This window comes from Salvelinus fontinalis, chromosome 3, assembly GCF_029448725.1.
Source record: "Salvelinus fontinalis isolate EN_2023a chromosome 3, ASM2944872v1, whole genome shotgun sequence".
NCBI classification, from domain to species: Eukaryota; Metazoa; Chordata; class Actinopteri; order Salmoniformes; family Salmonidae; genus Salvelinus; species Salvelinus fontinalis.
This window is the reverse complement of record NC_074667.1, coordinates 27,162,149-27,189,090: the sequence shown is the minus strand read 5'-3', so window position 1 is coordinate 27,189,090 and position 26,942 is coordinate 27,162,149. Positions and strand designations below refer to the sequence as shown.

Here is a 26,942-nt window from a genome sequence, read left to right as displayed (position 1 = left end):
AGATGTACATCCCCCCCAAAAAACATATTCTAGTCCCACAACCATTATTTTCATATTTTCTGAAATATATGTTCAGTATTTAATAGAGCTGTTACGGTGAACGTATTAAAGCCACACCGGCGATCACGAGTCATGACGGCAGTCACATTTCACGTGACCATTAGCTGAAGGTAAGGTGACACAGTGTGTGGCACTGCATTGGATTATAATTATTTCTTACAAATCAACATAAATAATTTGAGTCTAACAAAAACAACAACAAAAAAATTGCAACTGAGCTTCCTTAGCTGGAATATAAAAGTGCTGAGTCAACCTTTAGGACGTCATTTTAAGACGTTACTGCTACATTTCAACACGAGCACATCATAGTCAGTAAATGGTGGATGAATGACTGACTGCTGTGTACTCTGTTTGCTGGCCAATAATATCCTGTGCTCTTCTTTAAAAGGCTGGGTGTGTTTTGTGGGGCTTCATTTCTGCCGAGGTCATGATGAAGGGAGTCTCTGTAGGAGTCGGGCTCCTTGGTCTGCTGCTGGCCTGCGTTACCACAGCACCAACCAATAAGGTAGGGTCACACACAGGTAACAGTGGGGAAGGTACTCTACCTAGTGGTTAAGAGCGTTGGGCCAGTAACCCAAACTTTGCTGGTTTGAATCCCTGAGCCGACTAGGTGAACAATTGGTCAACGTGCCCTTGAGCAAGGCATTTAACCCTAATTGCTCGTGTAAGTCGCGCTGGATAAGAGCGTCTGCTAAATGACTAAAACGTAAATGTAATATTGTTTTCGATTGTGTTGATTTGCCTGCATGTAAATGTGACCGTGTGTGTTTGATTAGTTACATCAGCTCAGATGTGTCTTTTGTTCACAGCTTTGGGTGCACAGAAAGCACAAATTAGAACAGTTCAAGATACCTCAATTTGAAGGGGTCAGATTGAGCTCGACCGTGTTAGACTAAGTGAAGTCTATAGCTGTCCTGGTTGCTTTGCTTCTTTGCCCTGTCCAGTCCCTTGAAAACAGGGTGCACCATGTCTCCTAGCTATACAAACAAACACCTGGGGTGAAAGAACGACTGGTCAATGCTTTTTCTCATTTGAGAGTATGTGGGCGTGTATGAGTCTAGAGGGCAGTCAAACAAAAAGTAGTTGTAATCAGTGCGAGACCAATCAGGTTTCAGATATTCTAATCTTGAGTTCTGCTTGTGTGTACAGTGTGTGTGCCTGCGTGTGTCTGTGCGTGTGTACGCGTCATCAACCAGCACTCAGTCTCATGTCAGAATTCAGACATTCAGACATGTTTCTCAAACGTCAAATGACAAAGTTGTTGCAAACGTCACATTTCGAAGTGTTTAAGTTTAAGCGTAAGCATTAACTCAGAATTTCTCAGGTTAGGGTTAAGGTTTGGGATAGGCAAAAAATAAATAATTCTATCACTGGATTGTAAATTGCAACCTTTATAATCAGAGGCAGATGCTTACGCCTATTCACTATCCCTGTCCACAGTGCCCTATTAAAACTGAAAACTATTTGAAGGTAAGAGTGCTCACTGTTGCCCCTAGTGGTTGGTTTCCACATCATCTCCTGATGTCCTCAGACATTGATGGACGTCAAATAATGACTTGTATCACGGGTGACCTGGCTGTTGTCATTGTGATCATAAAATTGCGTTCAGCTATACCGGCCACGTGGAGTGTTTTCAGTATGTTCTGGATCTACAGTATGTAGACAACGGAGCAGGTGATGGGCCCTGTACAGTCTGCTATCCAACTAACCTCTGTCTTTCCAGACTCACATACCATCCCTCCCCCCCCACACACACACGCCACCCCCCTGACCGTCATGGGTGATCCCTAGCTCACTTAGGGCCTGTGACAGCTAGGGCGAGAGAGTATGGACCAGGGTGGGGGGGTGGTGAAAAGGAAAGTAAATAGGGAGAGTAAAGGGTAGAGAAAGAGAGTGATAAAGTAAAGAGAGCGGTGAAGTGGGCTTACTGAAGGCTGGGAGCTGGGGCGGTGGAGGGAGATAATTAACCGAGTGTGGGGGTCAGGGGCTGAATGGTGGAGGTGGAGAGAGTGACAGAGCCGCCGATAAGCCCTTGTTCACACAGACAGAAAGAGAACAAGGAGAGAGAAGGGGACAGAGAGAGAGAGAAACACTGTGACATCCCTTACTGAGGCGGTGGGAATAATGTTGAATGGAAAGAAAGGCATGAGTAAACAAAGAAATGAATGAAGGGGGAGACCCTTTTCATAGACCACCATTGCTGGACATACAGTATTTGTACTGTTACGCCAGCCACACACACACTTAATGCGTATGGAGCGAGATGACATTGTGAATCAAGGGGCGTTTAATCAATGTCAGAGCGCAATCAGAGTCACATGTGACAGTGTTCCCCTCTGCTGCACTCAGCCCTCGTCTCACCATCCCCATGTTGACCCTAAGAGTGGTCCATATGTCCTCACCAAAGATTCTCTAACACAAGAAATCCAGACACTGCCTACATAAAGTTGTGTTACTGGGTATATTTAGTAAGTAATACCCTCTCTGTGTGTGTAAGTGCAAGCTTAGATCCCTGTGTGTGAGAAACATTAGGCTCTGCCTGCCTGCCTGCCCAAGTCCTCTTAATTACAAACATACAGGAGATAGTTTATTAAACTGCCACCCTCTCCTGCCTCCTCACAGGCATGTGAGTGAGGGTACAGATGTAGTCCTTTTTGTTTTGCATGTCAGTGTCAAGCCACAGCATGCCAACATATTACAGAGGGTTATCAGTGCTCATTCTACAATTCAATCTCTAAAATCGGGACGCAAAAAGGATAAACGCAGTCATTAAATGCTAATTTGTAATGTTAATTGATAAATGTAATGCTTAAATTGTCACGATCGTGTGGAGGATTGACGGACCAAAACGCAGCAGTAGGAAAATAAGCCATATTCCTTTTAATGAATACGAAGGCAAAACGAAACAAAAACACTTATACACTAAACAAAACGATCGTGAAGCTAAGAACGAAGTGCACACACAGGCTACAAACGTATAACATAGACAATTACCCACATCAAATGAAAGCCTATGGCTACCCTAAATATGGCTCCCAATCAGAGACAACAGAAATCAGCTGTCTCTAATTGGGAACCCATTCAGGTAACCATAGACTCTCCTAGACAACTACACCAACATAGACACAGCTAGACACATGCACTCAACACAAACCCATACACTACACCCAACACCCCCTTTACCATATAACCACCCAAAACACAAACATTCCCCATGTCACACCCTGACCTAACTAAAATAATAAAGAAAGCAAATAATACTAAGGCCAGGGCGTGACATAAATACTACATTGGAATTCCAACGAAGCATTTCGTTTTTAGAAATAATGCTGTGACGTGACACACGCAATAAAAAGACTGCATATGTATTCAAATGTTGTCTGATGGTAAACAGTGTGCCCACTAGGCACACACTGGTTGAATCAACGTTGTTTCAACGTTGTTTGTCAATGTGTTGTGACATGGAATCTGTGGGAAATACATTGCATTTGAAAAAAAGTTATCCACGTACACTGGGGGAAATTTCAACCACAGGATTATGTCATCATGGTAACCAAATTTCAACATAGACAAAAAATATGTTGAATTTGTACAACGCCAGATCTTCAACGTTACATCCACTGTCAGAAAAAACTATAGGCTGGGCAGCACCTCCTACTGGAGAATTGATCTGTATCTACAGCTACCCTTTGGTCCAGGGTTTTATCAAAGACCAGCGATGATATTTGTCACTGACTGTTACCAATGTTCCATTGTGAGAATGATTGTTGAGATATCTCCACTTAACAACGAAAAAGATTCACTGATGCTATTGAAGTCATTCCAAAGGGTAGGTTTAACAGAGACTAATTAAATGTCATCCTACTTTCACTCATTTAACATCAATGATGCTATATACAGTGCTGTGAAAAAGTATTTGCCCCTTCCTGATTTCTTTGCACATGTCACACTTAAATGTTTTAGATCAAACAAATTTAAATATTACACAAAGATAATCAAAGTAAACACAAAATGCAGTTTAAGTGATGATTTTATTTATTAAGGGAAAAAAATCTGTGAAAAACAAATTGCCCCCTAAACATAATAAGTGATTGTGCCACCCTCAGCAGCAACAGCAATCAAGCGTTTGAGATAACTGGCAATGAGTCTTTCACATCGCTGTGGAGGAATTTTGGCCCACTCTTGTTTGCAGAATTGTTCTAATTCAGCCACATTGGAGGGTTTTCGAGCATGAACCGCCTTTGAGGTCACGCCACAGAATCTCAATCGGATTCAAGTCCGGACTTTGACTAGGCCACTCAAACCGTATTATTTTTTATTTTTTAAGCCATTCAGAGGTGGACTTGTGTTTTGGATCATTGTCCTGCTGCAGAACCCAAGTGCACTTCGGCTTGAGGTCACGAACTGATGGACGGACAGTCTCCTTCAGGATTTTTTGGTAGAGAGCAGAATATGGTTCCATCAATCACAACAAGTCGTCCAGGTCCTGAAGCAGCAACGCAGCCCCAGAACATCACACTACCACCATATTTGACTGTTGGTATGATGTTCTTTTTCTGAAATGCTGTGTTACTTTTACACCAGATATAACGGGACGCACACCTTCCAAAAAATTCTACTTTTGTCTCGTCAGTCCACAGAATATTTTCCCAAAAGTCTTGAGAAAGAGACTGGGCAAAAATGGCAGAGTTCCAAGGCAAAAACCACTGTTGACCAAAAATAACATAAAGGCTCATCTCAACATCAAGATGTTTTTTGCCAAAAGTGAGACGAGCCTTTGTTATTTTTGGTCAACAGTGGTTTTCGCCTTGGAACTCTGCCATGGATGCCATTTTTGCCCAGTCTCCTTATGGTTGAGTCGTGAACACTGACCTTAACTGAGGCAAGTGAGGCCTGCAGTTCTTTAGATGTTGTTGTGGGTTCTTTTGTGACCTCTTGGATGAGTCCTCGCTACATTCTTCGTGTCATTTTGGTAGGCTGGCCACTCCTGGGAAGGTTCACCACTGTTCCAAATTTTCTCCATTTGTGAATAATGGCTCTCACCGTGGTTCGCTGTGGTCCCAAAGCTTTAGAAATGGCTTTGTAACCCTTTCCAGACTGATAAATGTCAATTACTTTGTTTCTCATCTGTTCCTGAATTTCTTTGGATCGCGGCACGATGTCTTGCTTTTTGAGCTCTTTTGGCCTACTTCACCTTGTCAGACAAGTTCTATTTAAGTGATTTCTTGATTCAACAGGTCGGGCAGTAATCAGGCCTGGGTGTGGCTAGTGAAATTGAACTCAGCTTTCCAAAAAATGTGATTAACCACAGTAAATTCATGATTTAACAGGGGGGGGGGGGAATTACTTTGTCACATATGGCCATGAAGGTTCGGGTAGCTTTTTTCCCTTAATAAATAAAATTATCACTTAAAAACTGCATTTTGTGGTTACTTGGGTTATCTTTATGTAATACTAAAATTTGTTTATATATGAATTGCAACGTCATTAACAACTATTGTTTCAATTCAACCCTGAATTAAATAAAAATAGACAATACAATATGCATTGGGTTTCAAGCGCTGGTTGATTTAAAATGTTATATTTAGTGATATCTAGTTGCGTTTGCTTGTCAACACAACCACATATCGACATTTGAAGGAGATGTATCCTCTGCTTGGATAGCTCCGTCCGGCTTTAATTCCAGTTTGTCTACAAATTAATAATTGATATGTTGGATTCGCGTCTCCAACTCAACCGAAACTCAAACTGTATTTAATGTGCTCTTAAATAAATAAAATAATAAATTTACATCATTTCGCTGACGCTCTTATCCAGAGCGACTTACATTTAACCTTTTTTTTTTATTTAACTAGGCAAGTCAGTTAAGAACAAACTCTTATTTTCAATGACGGCCTAGGAACAGTGGGTTAACTGCCTTGTTCAGGGGCAGAACGACAGATTTGTACCTTGTCAGCTCGGGGATTTGAACTTGCAACCTTTTGGTTACTAGCCCAACGCTCTAACCACTAGGCTACCCTGCCGCCCCTTAAAGTTTGTGTTTGAACATTTTTGGCATGCCCAGTGGGTTGATGTTGCTTCATTATCCTTTATAGAACAGGGACTGGGACATCTACAGCTTTCACATCAACTCCACAGTGACCAGTCGCTATGCAACCACTATCATCACCAGCCGGGTTGCCAATCGGATCAACCAGTCACAGGAAATAGAATTCCATGTCAAGATTCCCAAGAATGCTTTCATCAGTAAATTCAAAATGTAGGTCTACAAGAATGTTTCACTGTCTAAGATGAGTTTACACACATATTACATCAAATATTACAAAAATGCTCACACATACAGTAATCCTCCCTTTCCCTCTCTCTCTCTCTCTCTCTCGCTCTCTCTCTCCCCTCCTCCGTTCCTGTCTTTCTCAGGACCATTGAGGGGCAGACGTATGATGGGGTTGTGAAACAGAAGGAGGAGGCTCAGCAGCAGTACACTCAGGCAGTGTCTCGTGGTCAAAGCGCTGGCATAGTCAGGTGTGTGTGGGTGTGTGCATGACTATCTAAACCTTGTCGTACTGTAATCATGGTCAAATTATTGACCAGGCACCCAGGGCACATGTCCAGGGGCCCTGACCTCCACCATTGACTTTGTTAGTCACTCTACACATTTTGCCATGACTAATGCCATGTTCAAAAGGTATGGACATGGCATTAGTCATGGCAAAATGTGTAGAGTTGTAGGAAATTAGCATGAACCATTTTAACATTTTCTCTCCACCCCATCACAAAAACAAATGGCAAAAAAGGCTAGGGCCGGCCCTGTGTGTGTGTGTGTCTGTGTATCTGTGTCTACAGTATGCATGTGTTGTTATGTATTAGACGGTACCCCTTTTTGTCTCCTAAAGTTCAGTGGGGAGGACCCTTGAGGAGTTTAAGACATCTGTGACTGTGGCCGCGCTCAGTAAGGTGACCTTTGAACTGACCTATGAGGAGCTGCTGAAACGCCGACTGGGCAAGTACGAGCTGCTGATCCATGCTCGACCCATGCAGCCTGTTGCTGACTTCAAGGTGAGAGGGAGAGAAGAGAAGAGGAGAGGAGGGAGAGAGAGAGAGAGAGAGAGAGAGCACTGACCAATGATCGATGAGTCATTTGATATTGGGGTTGATGTTGTGTTTTCTTGCTCCTTTTTTCTGTCTCTTCCTTATGGCCAGATTGATGTGTACATCAATGAGCGACCAGACATTAACTTCCTGGAGATAACAGGAGGGCTGAGCACCAAAGCACTGGCAAATGCCATCACCAAAACACATGCTTCTAGTGAGGTAATGTCCAAAACGGGGTAATGTAGAGCTAACCAACAGAAAAGTCCAGACCCCAATACATTACATGGTAAAAAATCTGTTTATGTGCCCTTGAGCAAGGCACTCAACCCTAATTGCTCCGATAAGTTGCTCTGGATAAGAGAGTCTGCTAAATTACTTAAATGTACATTTTCACACCTCTGGACATGTTCATGCTAAAACGAATTAGCTCATTCTAACAGGGTAGGGTAAAGCAGGGTGTGTTTTTAAAAGCATAACCGTAAACTACCAACCCCTCCCCAGGCCTGGGTACATTTCTACCCCAGCAAGGAGCAGCAGAGCCAGTGTGAAAGCTGTGGAAAGCAGGGCCTGAATGGAGACCTGGTCATCGCCTATGACGTCCACAGGAAAACCTCCATTGGAGATCTCAATGTACACTTCTTCCATCCTCTTTCTGGCCTTACTTCTTCATCTCTTCCCTATCATTTAATCACTGTCTCTCATTCCCTCTTCAGGAGTCAGAGGGGTATTTTGTCCATCACTTTGCCCCCAGTGACCTACCACGCATTCCAAAGAATGTGGTCTTCATCATCGATCGGAGTGGCTCCATGAATGGCAGGAAAATGGAGCAGGTTTGTGTGTGTCTGTGTGTTGCCTGTTGTAATGCACCTGAAGGCTTAGCGTTTAAGCAATGTACACATACACCACATATTTACATTCAATGAAGGGGACAATGCATATTGATTGAGTGGTTAATTGGTTGCATATGATTGTATTTTGATTGCACTGCAATCTGTCAGACCCGTGAGGCCTTGTTGAAGATCCTGGGAGACCTGGCGGAGGACGACCACTTTGGCCTGATCACGTTCGACAGCTCAGTGTCTACCTGGAGGAAGGAGCTGCTGCCGGCCAACCAGGACAACCTGGAGGCTGCCAAGAGCTTCGCACGAAACATCCATGAAAGAGGAGGTACAATTATTACTTACAGACAAGACTCTAGTAACACTGAAACAAAAAAAGATAAGAGGAAACGGAAAAAGGAGAGGAAGAGGCCTCAACCACAAGCAGCTGCAGCCAGAGAGCGGCAGGAGCCAGTCAAAGGCAGAGAAGAAATGACCTGTGCGGGTAGACTGTATGCAGATGTTCCTCTGCCGGAAAGCGGAGGTTCATCTCATATGGCGACATCCACGTCAGATCTCGGCCCTGGGATGGAGTTGGTAGAATTGCCTGATAGCATGTGGGTCATGAAGCAGATGACACCACAGATTGTCATCACCTACAAAGGAACCAATGTGTTACCTGACTCTGTGTAGACGTCACGTGTAAAGGAGACAATGCGTTATGTAACTTTGCTTAAATGCCACGTGTAAGGGAGAGGATGTCTCGCGTGGCTGTAGTCAAAGGAGGCACGGGCTTGGAAATGAAGGGGTATAATTACCAATGTAAAAGGTAGGGAAAGAGCGGAGAGGAGATTCTTGGGAAGACGGATCAGGAACTGATTGATGTATTAGAAGTGAAACGACTTTTGGTTCAAGGTCAGAACAGAACTTAGAAGCTTTTGCAATTTAATTGCCATACAAAAAAAACGATGAAATCCATCATTTGTGAAACTGTGGAACCAAAAGAGAAGTGTTACTGGTTTTCATTAACTAGTTAAATTACTTATTGAATAAAATGCTGAAGAAGAAGAGTAGCGTTGCAACAACTACAGGCTCAGGGGGTTCACCTTAGGTGTCCCCAGACCATATCGTGGGCTCGAACAGGAAACCACAGGGGGTAACTGTGTAAAAACACAAAAGGAGCACTGGGTATCTATAGTTTGTCCTTACTCAGACAAAGTGTTGAACCCCTGCTTTCAGCTAAGAAATGATTTCAAGAAATGAGTCTTATAGCTGAAACCCTATACCCGGGGCAGCGAGTGTGACTCACCCGTGAGGGTAAACTAGAAAGGGAAGACAAGCCACTAGCAGGAATGTCTGAGAGTATGCCGAGGTTATAAAAATCGTATGACCCTGTGGTTGCGTGAAAGGCGGGATGACACGAAGTAAGCCGGACCATGGCGCAGAGCGGACAATAAGTAAATATTGGATTTCTCCCGAGTGGCGCAGCGGTCTAAGGCACTGCAGTGCTTGAGGCACAATTTCAGACACCCCGGTTTGATTCCAGGCTGTATCACAACCGGCCGTGATTGGGTATCCCATAGGGCGCCGCACAATTGACCCAGTGTCGTCCGGGTTTGGCCGGTGTAGGCCGTCATTGTAAATAAGAATTTGTTCTTAGCTGACTTGCCAAGTTAAATAAAGGTTGGTGTTGTACACAAAAATAGCCCCAGCTCACGCGTAATATACTGTGACACAAACTACCCTTGAAGTGTTAACAGTAGGAAGGACTGAGCTAACCTCTGGCAGGCAGAGATAGACCAAGAGGGGTGCCCCGGGTTAATAAAATGGAGCCTAGAGCTTCTCTGCTAACAGCCTAGGATGGGAAGAGGGAGTCCCGCTCACTGGGAAAGAGGCTCATACCGCGGAATAATCCAGGCCTACAGCGTAGTGGTAGTTGACCCACCCTGTGTGGTCAAGAGAAGATCCACAGGCAAAGACTACCAGTGCGTTTGTGACCCTAGTATGACCCGTAGTAGTCACCTCCACATGACCTACTTACTTATTTTCTAAGATTTCCATAGCTGACAGTACAGTTACGATATAGCAGAATTGTGTAGCACTTAAAGGGATAGTGAGATTTTGGCAAGGTGAACTCATGAGTCAGATGGACTCATGGATACCATTTTTCTGTCTCTGCGTCCAGGATGAAGGAAGTTGAAGGTAGTTTTGCATGTCATTTCTAACTAGCACAATGACTGGAAGTAAACTGTAACAGCTAGCATGCATGATATATTAAAATGGTATCCATGAGTTTATCTGCCTCTGGTTAAGTAGATAAAGGGCTTAATTGACAAAGGCTCTCACTAACCCTTTAAAGGGCACACAAGGTAAAATAATGGCAGATATGAACAACAGCCTAGTTGGTGACAATAGCAGCTAATCCATAGATATGTTTTCCTCTCTCTTCTCTTCTTAGCCACCGACATCAATGCTGCTGTGTTGGAGGGCACAGCCATGCTGAACCGACACCCACTAAAGGGCTCAGTCTCCCTTCTTATACTTCTCACTGATGGAGACCCAACCACAGGTACACACACACACACACACACACATAGTTTTGTATTGCTATCCTTGTGGGGACCAAAGAATTGATTCCCATCCTAACCCTAACCCTAACCCTAACCCTTAACCTAACCATAACCCTAACCCTAAGCCTAACCTTGGGCGTCCCGAGTGTCACAGCGGTCTATGGCACTGCATCATAGTGCTAGAGAAGTCACTACAAATCCGGGTTCGATCCCGGGCTGTGTCGCAGCAGTGACTGGGAGACCCACGAGGCAGCTCACAATTGGCCCAGTGTCATCAGAGTTAGGGGAGGGTTTGGCCAGCTGGGATGTCCTTGTCCCATTGCGCTCTAGCGACTCCTGTGGCGGGCCGGGTACATGCACAATGACACGGTCACCAGTTGGACGGTGTCTCCTCCGACACATTGGTGTGGTTGGCTTCCGGGTTAAGTGAGCTGTGTCAAGAAGTAGTGCGGCTTGGCAGGGTTGTGTTGAGGACGCATGACTCTCGACTTTCGCCTCTTCCCAGTCCGTATGGGAGTTGCAGCGATGGCATAAGACTGCAACTACATATTGGGTATCATGAAATTTGGGAGAAAAAGGGAGGTCAAATGTTTTATCAAAACAAAAAACCCTAACCTTAACCCCAAACCCCTAACCCTAACCCTGACCCAAATTCTAAACCTAACCCAATTGTAACCCTAAACTTAACTCATAAGCCTAAAATAGCATTTATCCTTGTGGGGACTGGCAAAATGTCTTTGTTTTGTTATCCATGTGAGGACTTCTGGTACCCACAAGGATAATTGAACAAAAAACACGCACGCACGCACGCACGCACGCACGCACGCACGCACGCACGCACGCACGCACGCACACACACACACACACACACACACACACACACACACACACACACACACACACACACACACACACACACACACACACACACACACACACACACACACACAGATACGCACACAATGAACGCCAATCTCACTTTCCTTAGGTGAGACCAACCTGGAAAAGATCCACAAGAACATAAAGGAGGCTATTGGTAAGAAATTCCCCCTTTACTGTCTCGGCTTTGGAATGGATGTCAACTTTGACTTCCTGGAGAAGATGGCGCTGGAGAACAGTGGTGTGGGACGCAGAATATATACGGACTCTGATGCTGCTCTGCAGCTGCAGGTAAGGTAACACACAGTGTGTGGCACTGCAATGGACCATAATTATTTCTTACAAATCTCAACGTAAATAATTTGAGCCTGTAACAAAAACAATTTAAAAAAAATCCCAACTGAGCTTCGTTAGCTGGAATACAAAAGTGCTGAACCAACCTTTAAGGTTTTATTTGAACAAACCTAACGCAATTGTAATCTAAGTGCTGGTGGTAGCACTATAAGTTCGGAGGCGTGTCAGAAATATTTTTGCTATTTTCACAACCAGAATTATGAGCCCAGTAGCTGGCGGTGGCACGAAAGGGCTGGGTTTTGATGAATAAACAAGTTGAAGGTGTGTCGAGGCTTGATCCCTCACTGGCCAATCAGAACATGCCCCATGGCTAAATACTGTCTGTGGTTGCTTCAAGTTTTGTATTTGCGGTCTTTTATGTATTGTAATCAACTCTAATTAGAATGTTAGTCTGTTATAGGCTAGTTTGTTAAATAGCCTACAGAAACAAAATATGTTTTGTTCTGACCTATCGCATATTTGCTAAATATATTGAACTTGTTTTTGAATAGTAATTACATGGGTTCAATATGGAAATATATTGTTAACATTCACGCTGATAATGGCTTAGTGTAAAATGCACCACGTCTGAGCCACGGACAAACGTTGTCAATAAGAATGATTCAATCGTTATTGATAAGAGCTAAAAAAGAGAGAGTGAATAATTCGAATCAAATGCGAATAAAACGAAACAACAACTTGTTTTAAATATGCTATGTCTAAATACTGTTACAGGTAGGGCTGTTATGGGGACTGTATTACCGCCACACCGGGGGTCAGGAGTCATGGCACCATCCAGTGTAATTAAGAACTTCGCCATGCTCCAAGAGATATATAATGTCAGATATTTTTTACCCATACCAATATGTGCCCTTATTACCATGCAACTTATGTGACTTTGATGTTTACTCCTGAACTTATTTAGGCTTGCCACAACAAAGGGATTGCACACGAGTGCGACAGTTTTTACATGACAAAATTGCAAACTAACGTTTGACACTTTCACCTCTTTACCCCCAGTTGAAAATAGAGCCCTCAATAAAGTGTAATCAAATCCTATCTCATCTAAGCAGGTTGTTTCCCGTTTATCTGACTGTAGTTGACTTGGGAGGAAACAAGGAGGAGCAGGGGGTGGGACTAATGGCTTCTGTACTGTATGATTGACAGGGCTTTTATGAAGAGGTGGCTACACCCCTATTGACGGACGTGCAGATGGTATATCTGGGTGGGGCTAACCTGACCCAAACCAACTTCAGCCAGTATTACAACGGCTCCGAGATCGTGGTGGCTGGCCAGATCCCCGACAACAACATAGAGATGTTTACCGCAGAAGTCATAGCCATATCGGTGAGGTCACCTCTGCTCTACCCCCCTTTATAAGTTCATAGGTCAGATCACTCCATACTGTCCTGTTCTTTTGTTTTTTTTAAATATACAAAATGTTGATTAAAAAAAAGTGCTCCATATCAGTACTTTAGAGACAGCTCAGTCAAACGTCAATATATACAATAAAGTCAATGTTTAGTATTGTGATGTGAGGATGCTTTGATTATTTCAGAAAAGCAATAGGGTGACGTACTCTGACACATTACCAATGAAGGAGCCCATTGAAGCCAGGTCTGACAGCCACATCCAGAGGCTGTGGGCCTACCTCACTGTAAAGCAGCTCCTGGACAAAGAGTGAGTTTGCTTTGCATGGCATTGTCTGTGATTGGGTGTGTTTGCACCTGTGTCTATGAAGAGGGGTATCCTACAAAAGAAAGCTAGATTTACTTAGGGTTTTCTAAAGCCAACCAGCTTCAGTTAGCTTCACACACCAGCTCAGGCTTCATCCATACTACAACGGTGGATATTGCTCATCCGCCTGCTGCTAACTCTAGCAGATTTGTAACTGCACGAGCATAAGTCAAATGCCAAACTCTACATCGAGACAATGCTGAAACATTCATTCATGGGCGAGTCAGTGCCACATTTTAATTTGTGCCAACAACAAAAAACTATTCTATAAAAATCGAGCAAATTCAGCAGGCTATGGTCTGAAATAGTCTTTTAGAAGTGCAGTTTTTTTTATTACTTATCGTTAATACCATCTTTGGTTTGCTTATCAATGCAGATTCACCTTTTTTTCCCCATTCCTGTCAATATTTCTGTATTATTAAGTCATACAAAAGTGTTACATTGAGTAAAGTTAAAAATTATTTCTGTGATATATTTCAACATTAAATGTTTACAAAAACAAACAAACATTTGATTAATAAAATATGTAATCAGTCATCTTCAAAAATTGATTTGTAGACATTTTTCAAATGTATATAAAAAAAATGAAAATATCATATTTACGTAAAGTATTCAGTTACTCAGTACTTTGTTGAAGCACCTTTGGCAGTAAATACATCCTAGAGCAGGTGTTCTTAAACTTTTTCAGCCTGGGACCCAAATCAGAAATTCTGTGTTTTCCTGGGACCCAAGTTTACGAAAACATGCAACAATACGTACATATCGGTGCATTTCATTGCACTTATGTCCATTAACAAATGCAACATAGACAAATAACAATTAAATGAAATACCCATATAAATAGCTATTCATGTTTCTTTTCCCCCTTAAAACATTTTTGACGTGCGTTTTTCTAGATTGTTTTGTTGTTATTCTGTCTCTCACTGTTCAAATAAACCTACCATTAAAATGATAGACTGATCATTTCTATGTCAGTGGGCAAACGTACAAAATCAGCAGGGGATCAAATACTTTTTTCCCTCACTGTATATACAGTATATTGAATTTTTTTGCAAACATTTCTGTTTTCGCTTTGTCATTATGGGGTACTGTGTATAGATTTCTGAGGATTTTTATTTATTTAATCCATTTTAGAATAAGGCTGTAACGTAACAAGATGTGGAAAAAGTCAAGGGGTCTGAATTTTGGCAAAAATGAAGATAGTAAAAGTAACAAGTAAATCAATCAATATGTTTCAGATTCATACATTAATCATTGGACATTATTCCGAGAATAATAGAGATTATATTTCTTTAAATTCAATTTCAAGGAATAATACACCTGTCGTGGAAATTCTACACAGGGACACTCAAAGTCAATATTAAATGAATCATCCTTTATTCTCAATGCGCTGGAGAGGTTCTAACCAACTCAATGCACCATGTACACATGTCGATCAGGAGCTCCAACAGGGCAGTCCCGTTAGTTCTCTTATATACTTACACAGAAAGTAATAATAACATGATTTAGCTTATTCATTATTTATCATTAATTCATCATTAACATTTGCTTCATTCATATGACCGACCAATACTGGTTCATGCATGTGACAGACCAATACCTCACGAGGCTTTCTTCTCTCCAAGCTGAGACCTTGAAACTGAGATATCTCCTCCCACATTCCACTGAAAAGGCAGAGCGCGAAATTAAATTATTATTATTTTTTTTTTTATATTTAACTTTCACACATTAAAGTCCAATACAGCTAATGAAAGACACAGATCGTGTGAATCCAGCCAACATGTCCGATTTTTAAAATGTTTTACAGGGAAGACACAATATGTAAATCTATTAGCCAAACACCTTAGCATAAGACACCATCTTTTCTTTGTCCACCATTTTTTCTCTTCACCAGTAGCTATCACCAATTCGGCTAAACTAAGATATTGATAGCCACTAACCAAGAAAAAACCTCATCAGATGACAGTCTGATAACATATTTATGGTATAGGATAGGTTTTGTTAGAAAAATGTGCATATTTCAGGTAGATATCATAGTTTACAATTGCACCCACCGTCACAAATGGACTAGAATAAATACATAGAGCACCGTGTATTACCTAATTACTAATCATCAAACATTTCGTAAAAATACACAGCATACACTAATCGAAAGACACAGATCCTGTGAATACAGACAATATTTCAGATTTTCTAAGTGTCTTACAGCGAAAACACAATAAATCGTTATATTAGCATACCACATGTGCAAACATTACCAGAGCATTGATTCTAGCCAAAGAAAGCGATAACGTAAACATCGCCAAAATATATAAATTTTTTCACTAACCTTCTCAGAATTCTTCAGATGACACTCCTGTAACATCATATTACAACATACATATACAGTTTGTTCGAAAATGTGCATATTTAGCCACCAAAATCATGGTTAGACAATGACAAAAGTTGCCCAGCTGGTCAGACAATGTCGTGCGCCATATTAGACAGTGATCTAGTCGTATACATAAATACTCATAAACGTGACTAAAAATATAGGGTGGACAGCGATTGATAGACAATTTAATTCTTAATACAATCGCTGATTTACATTTTTTAAATTCTCCTTACTTTCAATACAGTTTGCGCCAAGCGAAGCTACGTCTAACAAAATGGCGTCATAAGCGATTAACATTTTTCGACAGAAACACGATTTATCATAATAAATTGTTCCTACTTTGAGCTGTTCTTCCATCAGAATCTTGGGCAAAGAATCCTTTCTTGGGTCTAATCGTCTTTTGGTGGAAAGCTGTCCTCTTGCCATGTGGAAATGCCCATTGCGTTCGGCATGAACTGGAAACGTGCCCAGAGATTCACAGTGTCTCAGAAATAAATGTCCCAAAATCGCACTAAACGGATATAAATTGCTATAAAACGGTTTAAATTAACTACCTTATGATGTTTTTAACTCCTATAACGAGTAAAAACATGATCAGAGAAATATTACTGGCTACACTAATGCTTGGAAAAAGAGCAGGTCGGTGTCCACCGCGCGTCCGGCGCAGCTGGAAAAGAGTTCCTACCTACACGTTTTTTTGTTTTATAGTGGCTGTGATTGCGCAATCGATACCATTCAAAGCGTCATCACGTAAAGGCATCCAGGGGAAGACGTAAGCAGTGTCTGTATCCTCATAGCATTCACAGTGGCCTTTAAACTGACTCCAGATCAGGGGCCAAAATGTTTGAAATCTGACTCCATGTCAGGGAAATTGCTGTAGAATGAGTTCTGTTCCACTCAGAGACAAAATTTCAACGGCTATAGAAACTAGAGACTGTTTTCTATCCAATAATAATAATAATATGCATATTGTACGAGCAAGAATTTAGTAGGAAGCCGTTTAAAAATTACACGATTTCCAGAAATAGTGACAACAGCACCCCCTAGCCTAAAGAGGTTTTAACGTTCTCAAAACAAGGGTCTGGGCGTACTGCCAAATTGCAGATACTACAGTGATGAATTCTCCCAGGCACATTCAATGAACACAGCAATTGGTTATTAGAAAAGCACAAACGTAAACATTTCCAGTTCATTACACCCAAACCATTCATTCCTATGCTTTACAGTGTTAAATAACACAAATATATGATAACAATATTGTTTGTGAACAAATGTTTAATTTTGTAATTTTAATAAGGTTAGGAGCAAATTGTGAAAATCGTTGTGGAAATCTGATGCAGCTCAAGTCGACTACGAAACCCACGGTGCAATGCTCTCTCTCTCTCTCATTTGCATGCTTTCTAGCTAGCTAATGTACACACAATAATACCAAAGATAGTACAAGGTGCCAGATGTTTCACCGGATGTATAAATCTGAAGTATCCAAATATGGTGAGGAGATGAAGCCCAGTGGGAGAATATGGAGGGAGATGGAACTGGGCCTACATTCTGCAGATTTTCTCACTGAAGAAAAGCCCGATCTCAATACAGTTTTCTGTTACCAGAACTAGAATCTGTTACAGATAGGGTGCATTAAGTTTTGCAGGTTCAAGTCCCCTACTTTTTCTGAATGTCCTCTCTCGATATGATCAAATTCATGAAAATGTGGTCATTTAAATGTATGTAAAATTGTATTCATATTCGTGGGTTTATTTACCTTCATTCAATACACACACACACACACACACACACACACACACACACACACACACACACACACACACACACACACACACACACACACACACACACACACACACACACACACACACACACACACACACACACACACACACACACACACACACACACACGGCAAGGGGGGGAAATAGCAAATCGCATTGCATGATGGACGTTGAAAGAAAAACTGAGTTGAATATTTGGTCCACTGTTTAGTTTGAGCACATCTTAGCAAAATACATACTTTGTCATGACGATATAAAAGGATGGATGTGTTCTAGACAAGTATGCCCATACCATATATAGGCTGATATGGCAATCAGGAGTGGAGGTAATGTTTTACAAAGCATTATTAAATGTTTGTTACTCCCTCTCTCCATTGACAAGAACCTTATTGTGAGAACGTGGCACAATGCGATTTCCTGAATTCACTGACGGACCACTTATCTTAGATGTTAAATCACGGTGAAAAGACATGTTTTACCCAACTCATAGAACATAGACTATCACCAAATTAGGAGTTTCATTCTGTAATGGATTATCCCTTTAAATGTTTTGAAAATCGTATTTTGTAAATGTTTTATGCAAATACAATTATAACACCCGTGTTTGTGTGTGTTTGTTTCAGGGTGCAGTTGAGCGGGAAGGCAAAGGAGAAGGTGAAGAAGGAGGCCCTGGATCTTTGTCTGAAGTACGGCTTTGTGACTCCTTTCACCTCAATGGTGGTCACCAAGCCCCAGGGAGAGGACTCACAGGTGGCCCACAAGCCCAAGGAGGGGGAGAAACCGATACGATCTAGTCAAGTCCTCTCCGGGTCAGGATTCTTGATCCGCCAAGTCCAGAGTGAGCAAAACTACCATCACCATCATCATCATCATACACACACACACACACACACACACACACACACACACACACACACACACACACACACACACACACACACACACACACACACACACACACAGTCGATGGTTTAAATAAAAGACCAAAGGCTGTCAATCTAGAGTATAAACTTTACATTATAAACTGTATATGAACTTTAAATATATGTTATGTTTATCAGGCCCCCCTGCAATGCCAGCCCAAGACTTTTATGGTAAGACAAATACCTTACCCCTAATTTTACTCAATCTTCTATTTTGGCTGAGATTAAGTTCAAAACTGCGATAAAGCGAGCTTGAAGTGCGATCGGATTGAATCCTGGCCCTTGTCTAGGTTGTATTCAGAAGTCACTACTGACTGTACCCAAAATGTTCTCTCTATTTTTATCCCTCGCTCTCTTTCACTCTCGTTCTCTCATCTATTCTCCGGTTACATTTACATTTACATTTAAGTTACTTAACTCTATTTTTTCTCAGATGGTGAAATACACAATTGTCTGTGCAGTATGTGTGTTTGTAGTTGGACAGAATGGAAAGAAAATAACTACAGTAAAAATATACAGTCACCGGCCAGTTTATTAGGTAACCACCCCGTTCATGAAAATGGAGCGCTCCTACAGACAGTGAGTCTCGTGGCCGTGGCTTGCTATATAAAGCGGGCAGACAGGCATCAAGGCATTCAGTTACTGTTTGATTGAATGTTAGGATAGGAAAAATAAGTGACCTAAGAGACTTTGAGCGTCGTATGACCGCCGGTGTCAGGTGAGCCGGATCCAGAATCTCAGAAACATTGCCTTCCTGGGCTTTTCGCGCACGACAGTGTCTAGGGTTTACCGAGAACGGTGTGACAAACAAAAACCATCCAGTCAGCAGCAGTCCTGTGGGCAAAAAGAGTTAGTTGATGAGAAAGGTATGTGGAGAATGACCAGAAAGGTCAAAGGAGAATGGCAAGAATGGCAACAGGTGGGCCACAAACAGGCAAATAACGGTGAATTACAACAGTGGGGTGCAGAATGGCATCTCGGAATGCACAACTCATCGATCCTTGTCACGGATTTGATATTGCAGCAGACGACCATACCGGGTTCCACTCCTACAGCTAAAAACAAGAAGTGGATCCAGTGGGCACACAATCACCAACACTGGACAGTTGCTGTTGCATCACGATGATGGCAGAGTCAGGATTTGGCATAAGCAGCATGAGTCAATGGCCCCATCCTTCCTGGTGTAAACTGTACAGCCTAGAGGCGGTGGTGTGGGGAATGTTTTCCTGTCACACACTAGGTTCCTTGATACCAATTGAGCATCGGATGTTTCAGACACCTTGTAGAATCAATGCCCCAAAGAATTCAAACTGTTCTGGAGGCAAAGGCGGGTCTGACCCAATACTAGATGGGTGTTACCTAATAAACTGTCCATGAGTGTATGTGAACATATACAAACACTAAAACCTGTATAAATAGCATCAAGATCAGTGGGATCAGGTTAAGATTAGTACAGTTGAAGTCAGAAGTTTACATACACCTTAGCCAAATACATTTAAACTCAGTTTTTCACAATTCATGACATTTAATTCCCTGTCTTAGGTTAGTTTGGATCACCACTTTATTTTAAGAATGTGAAATGTCAGAATAATAGTAGAGAGAATGAATTATTTCAGCTTTTATTTCTTTCATCACATTCCCAGTGGGTCAAAAGTTTACATACACTCAATTCGTATTTGGTAGCATTCCCTTTAAATTGTTTAACTTGGGTCAAATGTTTCGAGTAGCCTTCCACAAGCTTCCCAAAACACGTTGGGTGAATTTTGGCCCATTCCTCCTGACAGAGCTGGTGTAACTGAGTCAGGTTTGTAGGCCTCCTTGCTCGCACACGCATTTTCAGTTTTGTCCACACATTTTCTGTAGGACTCAATCAATCAAGTTTATTTTATATAGCCCTTCGTACATCAGCTAATGTCTCGAAGTGCTTTACAGAGACCCAGCCTAAAACCCCAAACAGCTAGAATGCAGGTGTAGAAGCACGGTGGCTAGGAAAAACTCCCTAGAAAGGCCAAAACCTAGGAAGAAACCTAGAGAGGAACCAGGCTATGAGGGGTGGCCAGTCCTCTTCTGGCTGTGCCGGGTGGAGATTATAACAGAACTATGCCAAGATGTTCAAAAATGTTCATAAGTGACAAGCATGGTCAAATAATAATCATGAATAATATTCAGTTGGCTTTTCATAGCCGATCATTAAGAGTTGAAAAACAACAGGTCTGGGACAGGTGGCGGTTCCATAACCGCAGGCAGAACAGCAGCAAGGCCAGGCGGACTGGGGACAGCAAGGAGCCACCACGCCCGGCAGTCCCGACGTATGGTCCCAGGGCTCAGGTCCTCCGAGAGAAAGAAAGAGAGAAGGAGAAAATTAGAGAGAGCCAAGATTTTCAAAATGTTCATAAATGACAAGCATGGCCAAATAATAATCAGGAATAAATCTGTTGGCTTTTCATAGCCGATCATTAAGAGTTGAAAACAGCAGGTCTGGGACAGGTAGGGGTTCCGTAACCGCAGGCAGAACCGTTGAAACTGGAATAGCAGCAAGGCCAGGCGGACTGGGGGCAGCATGGAGTCGTCATGCCTGGTAGTCCTGACGTATGGTCCTAGGGCTCAGGTTCTCAGAGAGAGAAAGAAAGAGAGAACGAGAGAATTAGGGAAAGCATACTTAAATTCACACAGGACACTGGATAAGACAGGAGAAGTACTCCAGGTATAACCAACTGACCCTAGCCCCCCGACACAAACTACTGCAGCATAAATACTGGAGGCTGAGACAGGAGCGGTCAGGAGACACTGTGGCCCCATCCGAAGATACCCCCGGACAGGGCCAAATAGGAAGGATTGAGGTCAGGGCTTGGCCACTCCAATGCCTTGACTTGTTGTCCTTAAGCCATTTTGCCACAACTTTGGAAGTATGCTTGGGGTCATTGTCCATTTGGAAGACCCATTTGCGACCAAGCTTTAACTTCCTGACTGATGTCTTGAGATGTTGCTTCAATATATCCACATCATTTTCCTGCCTCATGATGCTGAAGTGCACCAGTCCCTCCTGCAGCAAAGCACCCCCACAACATGATGCTGCCACCCGTGCTTCACGGTTGAGATGGTGTTCTTCGGCTTGCAAGCCTCCCCTGTTTTCCTCCAAACATAACGATGGTCATTATGGCCAAACAGTTCTATTTTACTTTCATCAGACCAGAGGACATTTCTCAGAGAAGTACGATCTTTGTTCTCATGTGCAGTTGCAAACCGTAATCTGGCTTTTTTATGGCGGTTTTGGAGCAGTGACTTCTTCCTTGCTGAGCTGCCTTTCAGGTTTTGTCGATATAGGACTTGTTTTACTGTGGATATAGATACTTTTGTAGCCGTTTCCTCCAGCATATCCACAAGGTCCTTTGCTGTTGTTTTGGGATTGATTTGCACTTTTCGCACCAAAGTAGGTTTATCTCTAGGAGACAGAATGCGTCTCCTTCCTGAGCGGTACGACGTGGTCCCATGGTGTTTATATTTGCGTACTATATTTTGTACAGATGAACGTGGTACCTTCAGGTGTTTGGAAATTGCTCCCAAGGATGAACCAGACTTGTGGACGTCTACAATTCTTTTATGAGGTCTTGGCTGATATCTTTTGATTTTCCCATGATGGCAAGCAAGGAGGCACTGAGTTTGAAGGTAGGCCTTGAAATAAATCCACAGGTACACCTCCAATTGACTCAAATTATGTCAATTAGCCTATCGAAAGCTTCTAAAGCCATGACGTAATTTCCTGGAATATTCCAAGTTGTTTAAAGGCACAGTCAACTTAGCGTATGTAAACTTCTGACCCACTGGAATTGTGATACAGTGAATTTTAAGTGAAATAATCTGTCTGTAAACAATTGTTGGAAAAAGGACTTGTGTCATGCACAAAGTAGATGCCTTAACCGACTTGCCAAAACTATAGTTTGTTAACAAGAATTTTTTTGGAGTGGTTGAAAAACGAGTTTTAATTGTTTAATGTAAACCTCCGACATCAACTGTATATATTAAATAATTTAATCAAATTAATGGGTCATTAATATATAGTTTAATTTTACAGACAATTTTGTCACAATACACTTCACAAACAAAACAAAAATGATAGGGAAGAGGAGAGAAAAAAGGATTAAAGGGGATGGAAAACCGTCAAATCAAATGGAAAGGCAACAACAAATAGATGCTATATCAGTGGATTCCCCCAGCACTATTAACTCAGTCAATTCTTCTCCTGTCATTCCCTAGCTGGTCTTTACCCAGAACAAGGACTAAGAGGCAAGTGTGCCAATTTCAACTGTTGTGAAAGTGAAGTGCAGAAGAAAACAATTTCAGCAATGATTGAATTCTGACCAATTCCCAAAATTCGGTGATGAGTTTTACAACTGCCCCTGCTTTACAGGAAATGTTAAGAGAAGGGGAGGTGCAGGAAGAGGAACCACGTCAAGAAGCGGCGGCAAGTGACTATCTTTCCCCTGTATCACAGCTCAACGTGTTGGACATCAGCTTACGTGTGCTCAATTTGTGTGTTTTTTTTGTCGTAGGCTTGATGACACATACTGATTATGATGTCGGTCATGCTTTACAGGTGCCATTTTCTGACTTTGCCACGGGTAATTCTTCCACATAAAAAAAACATTGTTTGATATTTTTTGTGTGTGTGTATCTGTGTGTAGGATTCTTTGTGTTCAAGTTCTGACTGTGTGTAGGGTTCTCTCTGTGAGTGTTCTCTCATGTTACACTTTCAGCTTCTCTTGATTTCAATGGTCCTCCGCAAGGACGACCTACAATGAGAACTACAACTACAACTGGTACTGCAATATTTACGTCGCCCTCAAAATGTATTTTTTTGTATATTTAAGATGTTGTCTAAGGTTATAAAAGACCCTTCTGCATTCTCTCTCTCTCTCTCTCTCTCTCTCTCTCTCTCTCTCTCTCTCTCTCTCTCTCTCTCTCTCTCTCTCTCTCTCTCTCTCTCTCTCTCCTCTCTCTCTCTCTCTCTCTCTCTCTCTCTCTCTCTCTCTCTCTCTCTCTCTCTCTCTCTCTCTCTCTCTCTCTCTCCTCTCTCTCTCTCTCTCTTCTCTCTCTCTCTCTCTCTCTCTCTCCTCTCTCTCTCTCTCTCTCTCTCTCTCTCTCTCTCTCTCTCTCTCTCTCTCTCTCTCTCTCTCTCTCTCTCTCTCTCTCTCTCTCTCTCTCTCTCTCTCTCTCTCTCTCTCTCTCTCTCTCCTCTCTCTCTCTCTCTCTCTCTCTCTCTCTCTCTCTCTCTCTCTCTCTCTCTCTCTCAGTGAGTCATCTCCAGAGGTTGCTGTTGCCCGCTGAGGGTCAGGCTCTGCCACTGTGCTATGACATTCCTGTGGCTCTCTCTCTCAGACTCCTAATAGACCCCAACAATGGTGACTTGACCTTAGAAACTGATTTTCATTTTGAAATCTGATTTTGAATTCAAATGTTATTTCATTCTTTCGTTCAATGATTCATTTTCCTTTCCACATCATCCACTCACTCCTCAAACATCGTCGAATGAACCGTGTCCGTCTTTCACCAGAGTTGTCTATGAATGGTCAGCTTGGACAATCAGCCAGTGCAGGCTACCAGAATATTGTGATCCATTACAGAAGCGATCAACATATTGAGTTAGACACTACTGGCATCACCTTCAACGATGGCCAGAATACAACATACTTCTCCTGGAGCCTGAATATCAACCGCGAAACGGACAGGTGCTCAATCATGTACCAACTACATACTTTCGAATAAAAGTCCTTTTGTGCTATTGCTTTGTTTCTGTGATGATAATTCTGATTTTGCCTTTTGTGCAGTGCAATGTGTTTTATGTATAGCCTGGTTAATCCAAGTGAAGTGAGCCAATAGTGAGCGTAGAGTTCAGTCTTGTTCAGTATTTAGTATTGTGTGGAGACATAAAGAGCTCTAGAGTGTATATTACTAAAGTGGCATGATGACAGGAATTGTTATACGGGGTACTTTATAGGGTGCCGTTTTGTGTTGTTGATGAAATTGATACATCTCAGTCTTGTTATGTCTCTCCCTGCAGTGTGTCTCTGATCCTAAGGGACAAGGAGATGGATGTCACCATAGCGTCGACACGGGTCGTCATCATGCTCTACAGGAGGAATGGAATCAAGTTCCTGTGGCCCGTCCTGAGGCAGCGCCCGACAGGAGACAACATTATCGGGATCATGGGTGTGTGAAACGTTATCGGTCACTCCGCTTAATATCCTTATGGTCTAGTCAATAGTCATGACATATTCTCTTTGTTTCTATGTGTGATGAGACGCTTTTGAAAACAATGTTTGTTTCGATTTTTGACAATACTTGTTTTTGTGTGACAGATGAAAATACGTTACTTAGTGACACGGTATAATATAAAATATGACAACATATACCATTTAGCAGATGCTTTTATCCAAAGCAACTAATAGTCATTTTACAGATGGGTGGTCCCGGGAATCAAACCCATAATTCTACCGTTGCAAGGGTCATGCTCCACCTACTAATCTACATAGGACAACCCTTGAGCTTCAGAGGACCCCCTCTTTATAATGGCCTTGTGATTTATGGTGACAGATCAATCGAGTACAGGCTTAACTGAATGACAACAGAATATAATAAGGACATTTTATTGAATAGTTTGGGGTAGGCCTCATCTCCGAGGACTGCTCCTCACAGCTAGATGCTGATGACAGGTTGCCCTATGCTGGGCAGCTGGCATCTGACCCCCCGCTGAGGGAAAGGAGTTCCAATGACGGGCCTTAAGGTTATTATGCTGTTGGTGGTGGGGAGGTGGAAAGTCATTGGAAGACTGTTGCTGACATATAGATATTCCCCTAGTTTCATGCCCATTGGTTGAAAGAAAGGATAGCGATTATTGCACAAGTGAGCCAATAGGTTCATCAGCAACCGTGGTGGAATTGCCATAGTGTGCCATGCTTATAGGTTTAACAGGTGGATGACAATCCGCACGCTTGCTAATAGGAAAGGAGGAAGAGAGACGTGACTCTATGCTGACGAGGCGACATTATAGACACTACCATATAAAACACCTACTATGCTGATGAGTGAGATAGGAAGCGATGTGAATTATGAGTTAACATGATTAATAACAAGTGATGATCCATTCAGACCTGCCTTTCTGATTGAACTTTCGTAACTACATTATTTGTACTGTGTGTTGCAGCTCGTCCACCTGTTGCCTATGAGGAGGTCCAGGGAATAGCAATGAAACTTAAGATTCAGGACAAAGAAGTAGACGTCTCCAGGTAAGCAGTGGTGGAAAAAGTACCCAACTGTCATACTTGAGTAAACGTAAAAGATACCTTAATAGAAAATGACTCAAGTAAAAGTGAAAGTCACCCAGTAAAATCCTACTTGAGTAACAGTCTAAAAGTATTTGGTTTAAAATATACTTAAGTATCAAAAGTAAAAGTATAAATCCTTATGTACATCCAAATTCCTTATATCAAGCAAACTAGATGGCACCGTTTTCTTGTTTTTTTAATTTATGGAAAGCCAGGGGCACACTCCAACACTCAGACATCATTTACAACAAAGCATGTCGGTTTAGTGAGTCCGCCAGATCAGAGGCAGTAGGGATGACTAGGGAAGTTCGGTTGATAAGTGGCGTGATTTGGACTATTTTCCTGTCCTGCTAAGCATTCAAAATGTAACGACTACTTTTGGGTGTCAAGGAAAATGTATGGAGTAAAAAGTACAATTTTTTGTTAAGAAACACAGTGAAGTAAAAGTTGTCAAAAATATAAACAGTAAAGTACAGACACCCCCAAAAAAACTACTTTAAAGTATTTTTACTTCATCACTTTACACCACTGCAGGTAAGTTTAACTGTCTATCATACACAAGCTGTTTAGAGATCTTGACTGTTCATTTGTAGTCTGTGATACTACTGTGTATCTATATCAAGGACGCGTATTTGGTATTCTGTTTATGCTATTAAATGAAGAACCTTCCTGTGGATTGTGTGTGCGTTGTAGGGACTCTGCTGTGGATCTCAGTGTTCGCTCTACTCCCACCGTGGCTTGCTGGTTGATGTCTCTTCAGTCTGCCCTACAGGGGGAGCTAGCTGACTTCACCGTCACACAACTCTAACTGACCATGTAGTTGCTCCCACCGCCAACTCATAAACATTAATCATACAATAATTGTGTTCCAGAATTAAGAAGAGCAACCATTAAGACGGAGGTTTCTAGGAGTTCACATAGTAACACAACTCAAATCTCCTGTGACAAATTCATTGTAGAATAAATATCATTTTCGTGAACAGTTTGACGACTTTTTTGTGTTTGCTCTCCACCCTCTTCAATAATCGCTGTCTTTCTGACAAAACTCAA

The 26,942-nt window shown here is 42.1% G+C and overlaps 1 protein-coding gene across 3 annotated transcripts; it reads left to right on the top strand.

Moving 5' to 3' along the window:
- Positions 1–456: 456 nt before the first annotated feature.
- On the top strand, positions 457–26,872 carry LOC129842343 (inter-alpha-trypsin inhibitor heavy chain H4-like). Of its 3 annotated transcripts, XM_055910863.1 has the most exons (23): positions 457–565; positions 6,156–6,319; positions 6,478–6,582; positions 6,954–7,116; positions 7,261–7,371; positions 7,654–7,782; positions 7,866–7,982; positions 8,151–8,319; positions 10,429–10,539; positions 11,529–11,710; positions 12,920–13,099; positions 13,311–13,432; positions 18,271–18,485; positions 18,709–18,741; positions 22,825–22,854; positions 22,979–23,032; positions 23,121–23,189; positions 23,325–23,387; positions 23,862–23,969; positions 24,122–24,296; positions 24,629–24,777; positions 25,772–25,853; positions 26,586–26,872. In XM_055910863.1, the coding sequence occupies exons 1-23, from the start codon at positions 488–490 to the stop codon at positions 26,698–26,700; spliced, it is 2,724 nt and encodes a 907-aa protein (XP_055766838.1). In that variant the 5' UTR covers positions 457–487; the 3' UTR covers positions 26,701–26,872. The 3 variants fall into 3 exon arrangements, with proteins under 3 accessions (XP_055766838.1, XP_055766856.1, XP_055766847.1); XM_055910881.1 differs by lacking the exon at positions 18,709–18,741; XM_055910872.1 differs by lacking the exon at positions 22,825–22,854.
- The last annotated feature ends 70 nt before the right edge of the window (positions 26,873–26,942 follow it).

Bases quoted from the DNA above. Each gene is read 5' to 3' on its own strand.
- LOC129842343 (XM_055910863.1), top strand. From the start codon at position 488: ATGATGAAGGGAGTCTCTGTAGGAGTCGGGCTCCTTGGTCTGCTGCTG. The intron at 13,100-13,310 runs GTGAGGTCACCT...TGATTATTTCAG, and splicing joins CAGAAGTCATAGCCATATCG to AAAAGCAATAGGGTGACGTA. The intron at 22,855-22,978 runs GCAAGTGTGCCA...CCTGCTTTACAG, and splicing joins CCCAGAACAAGGACTAAGAG to GAAATGTTAAGAGAAGGGGA.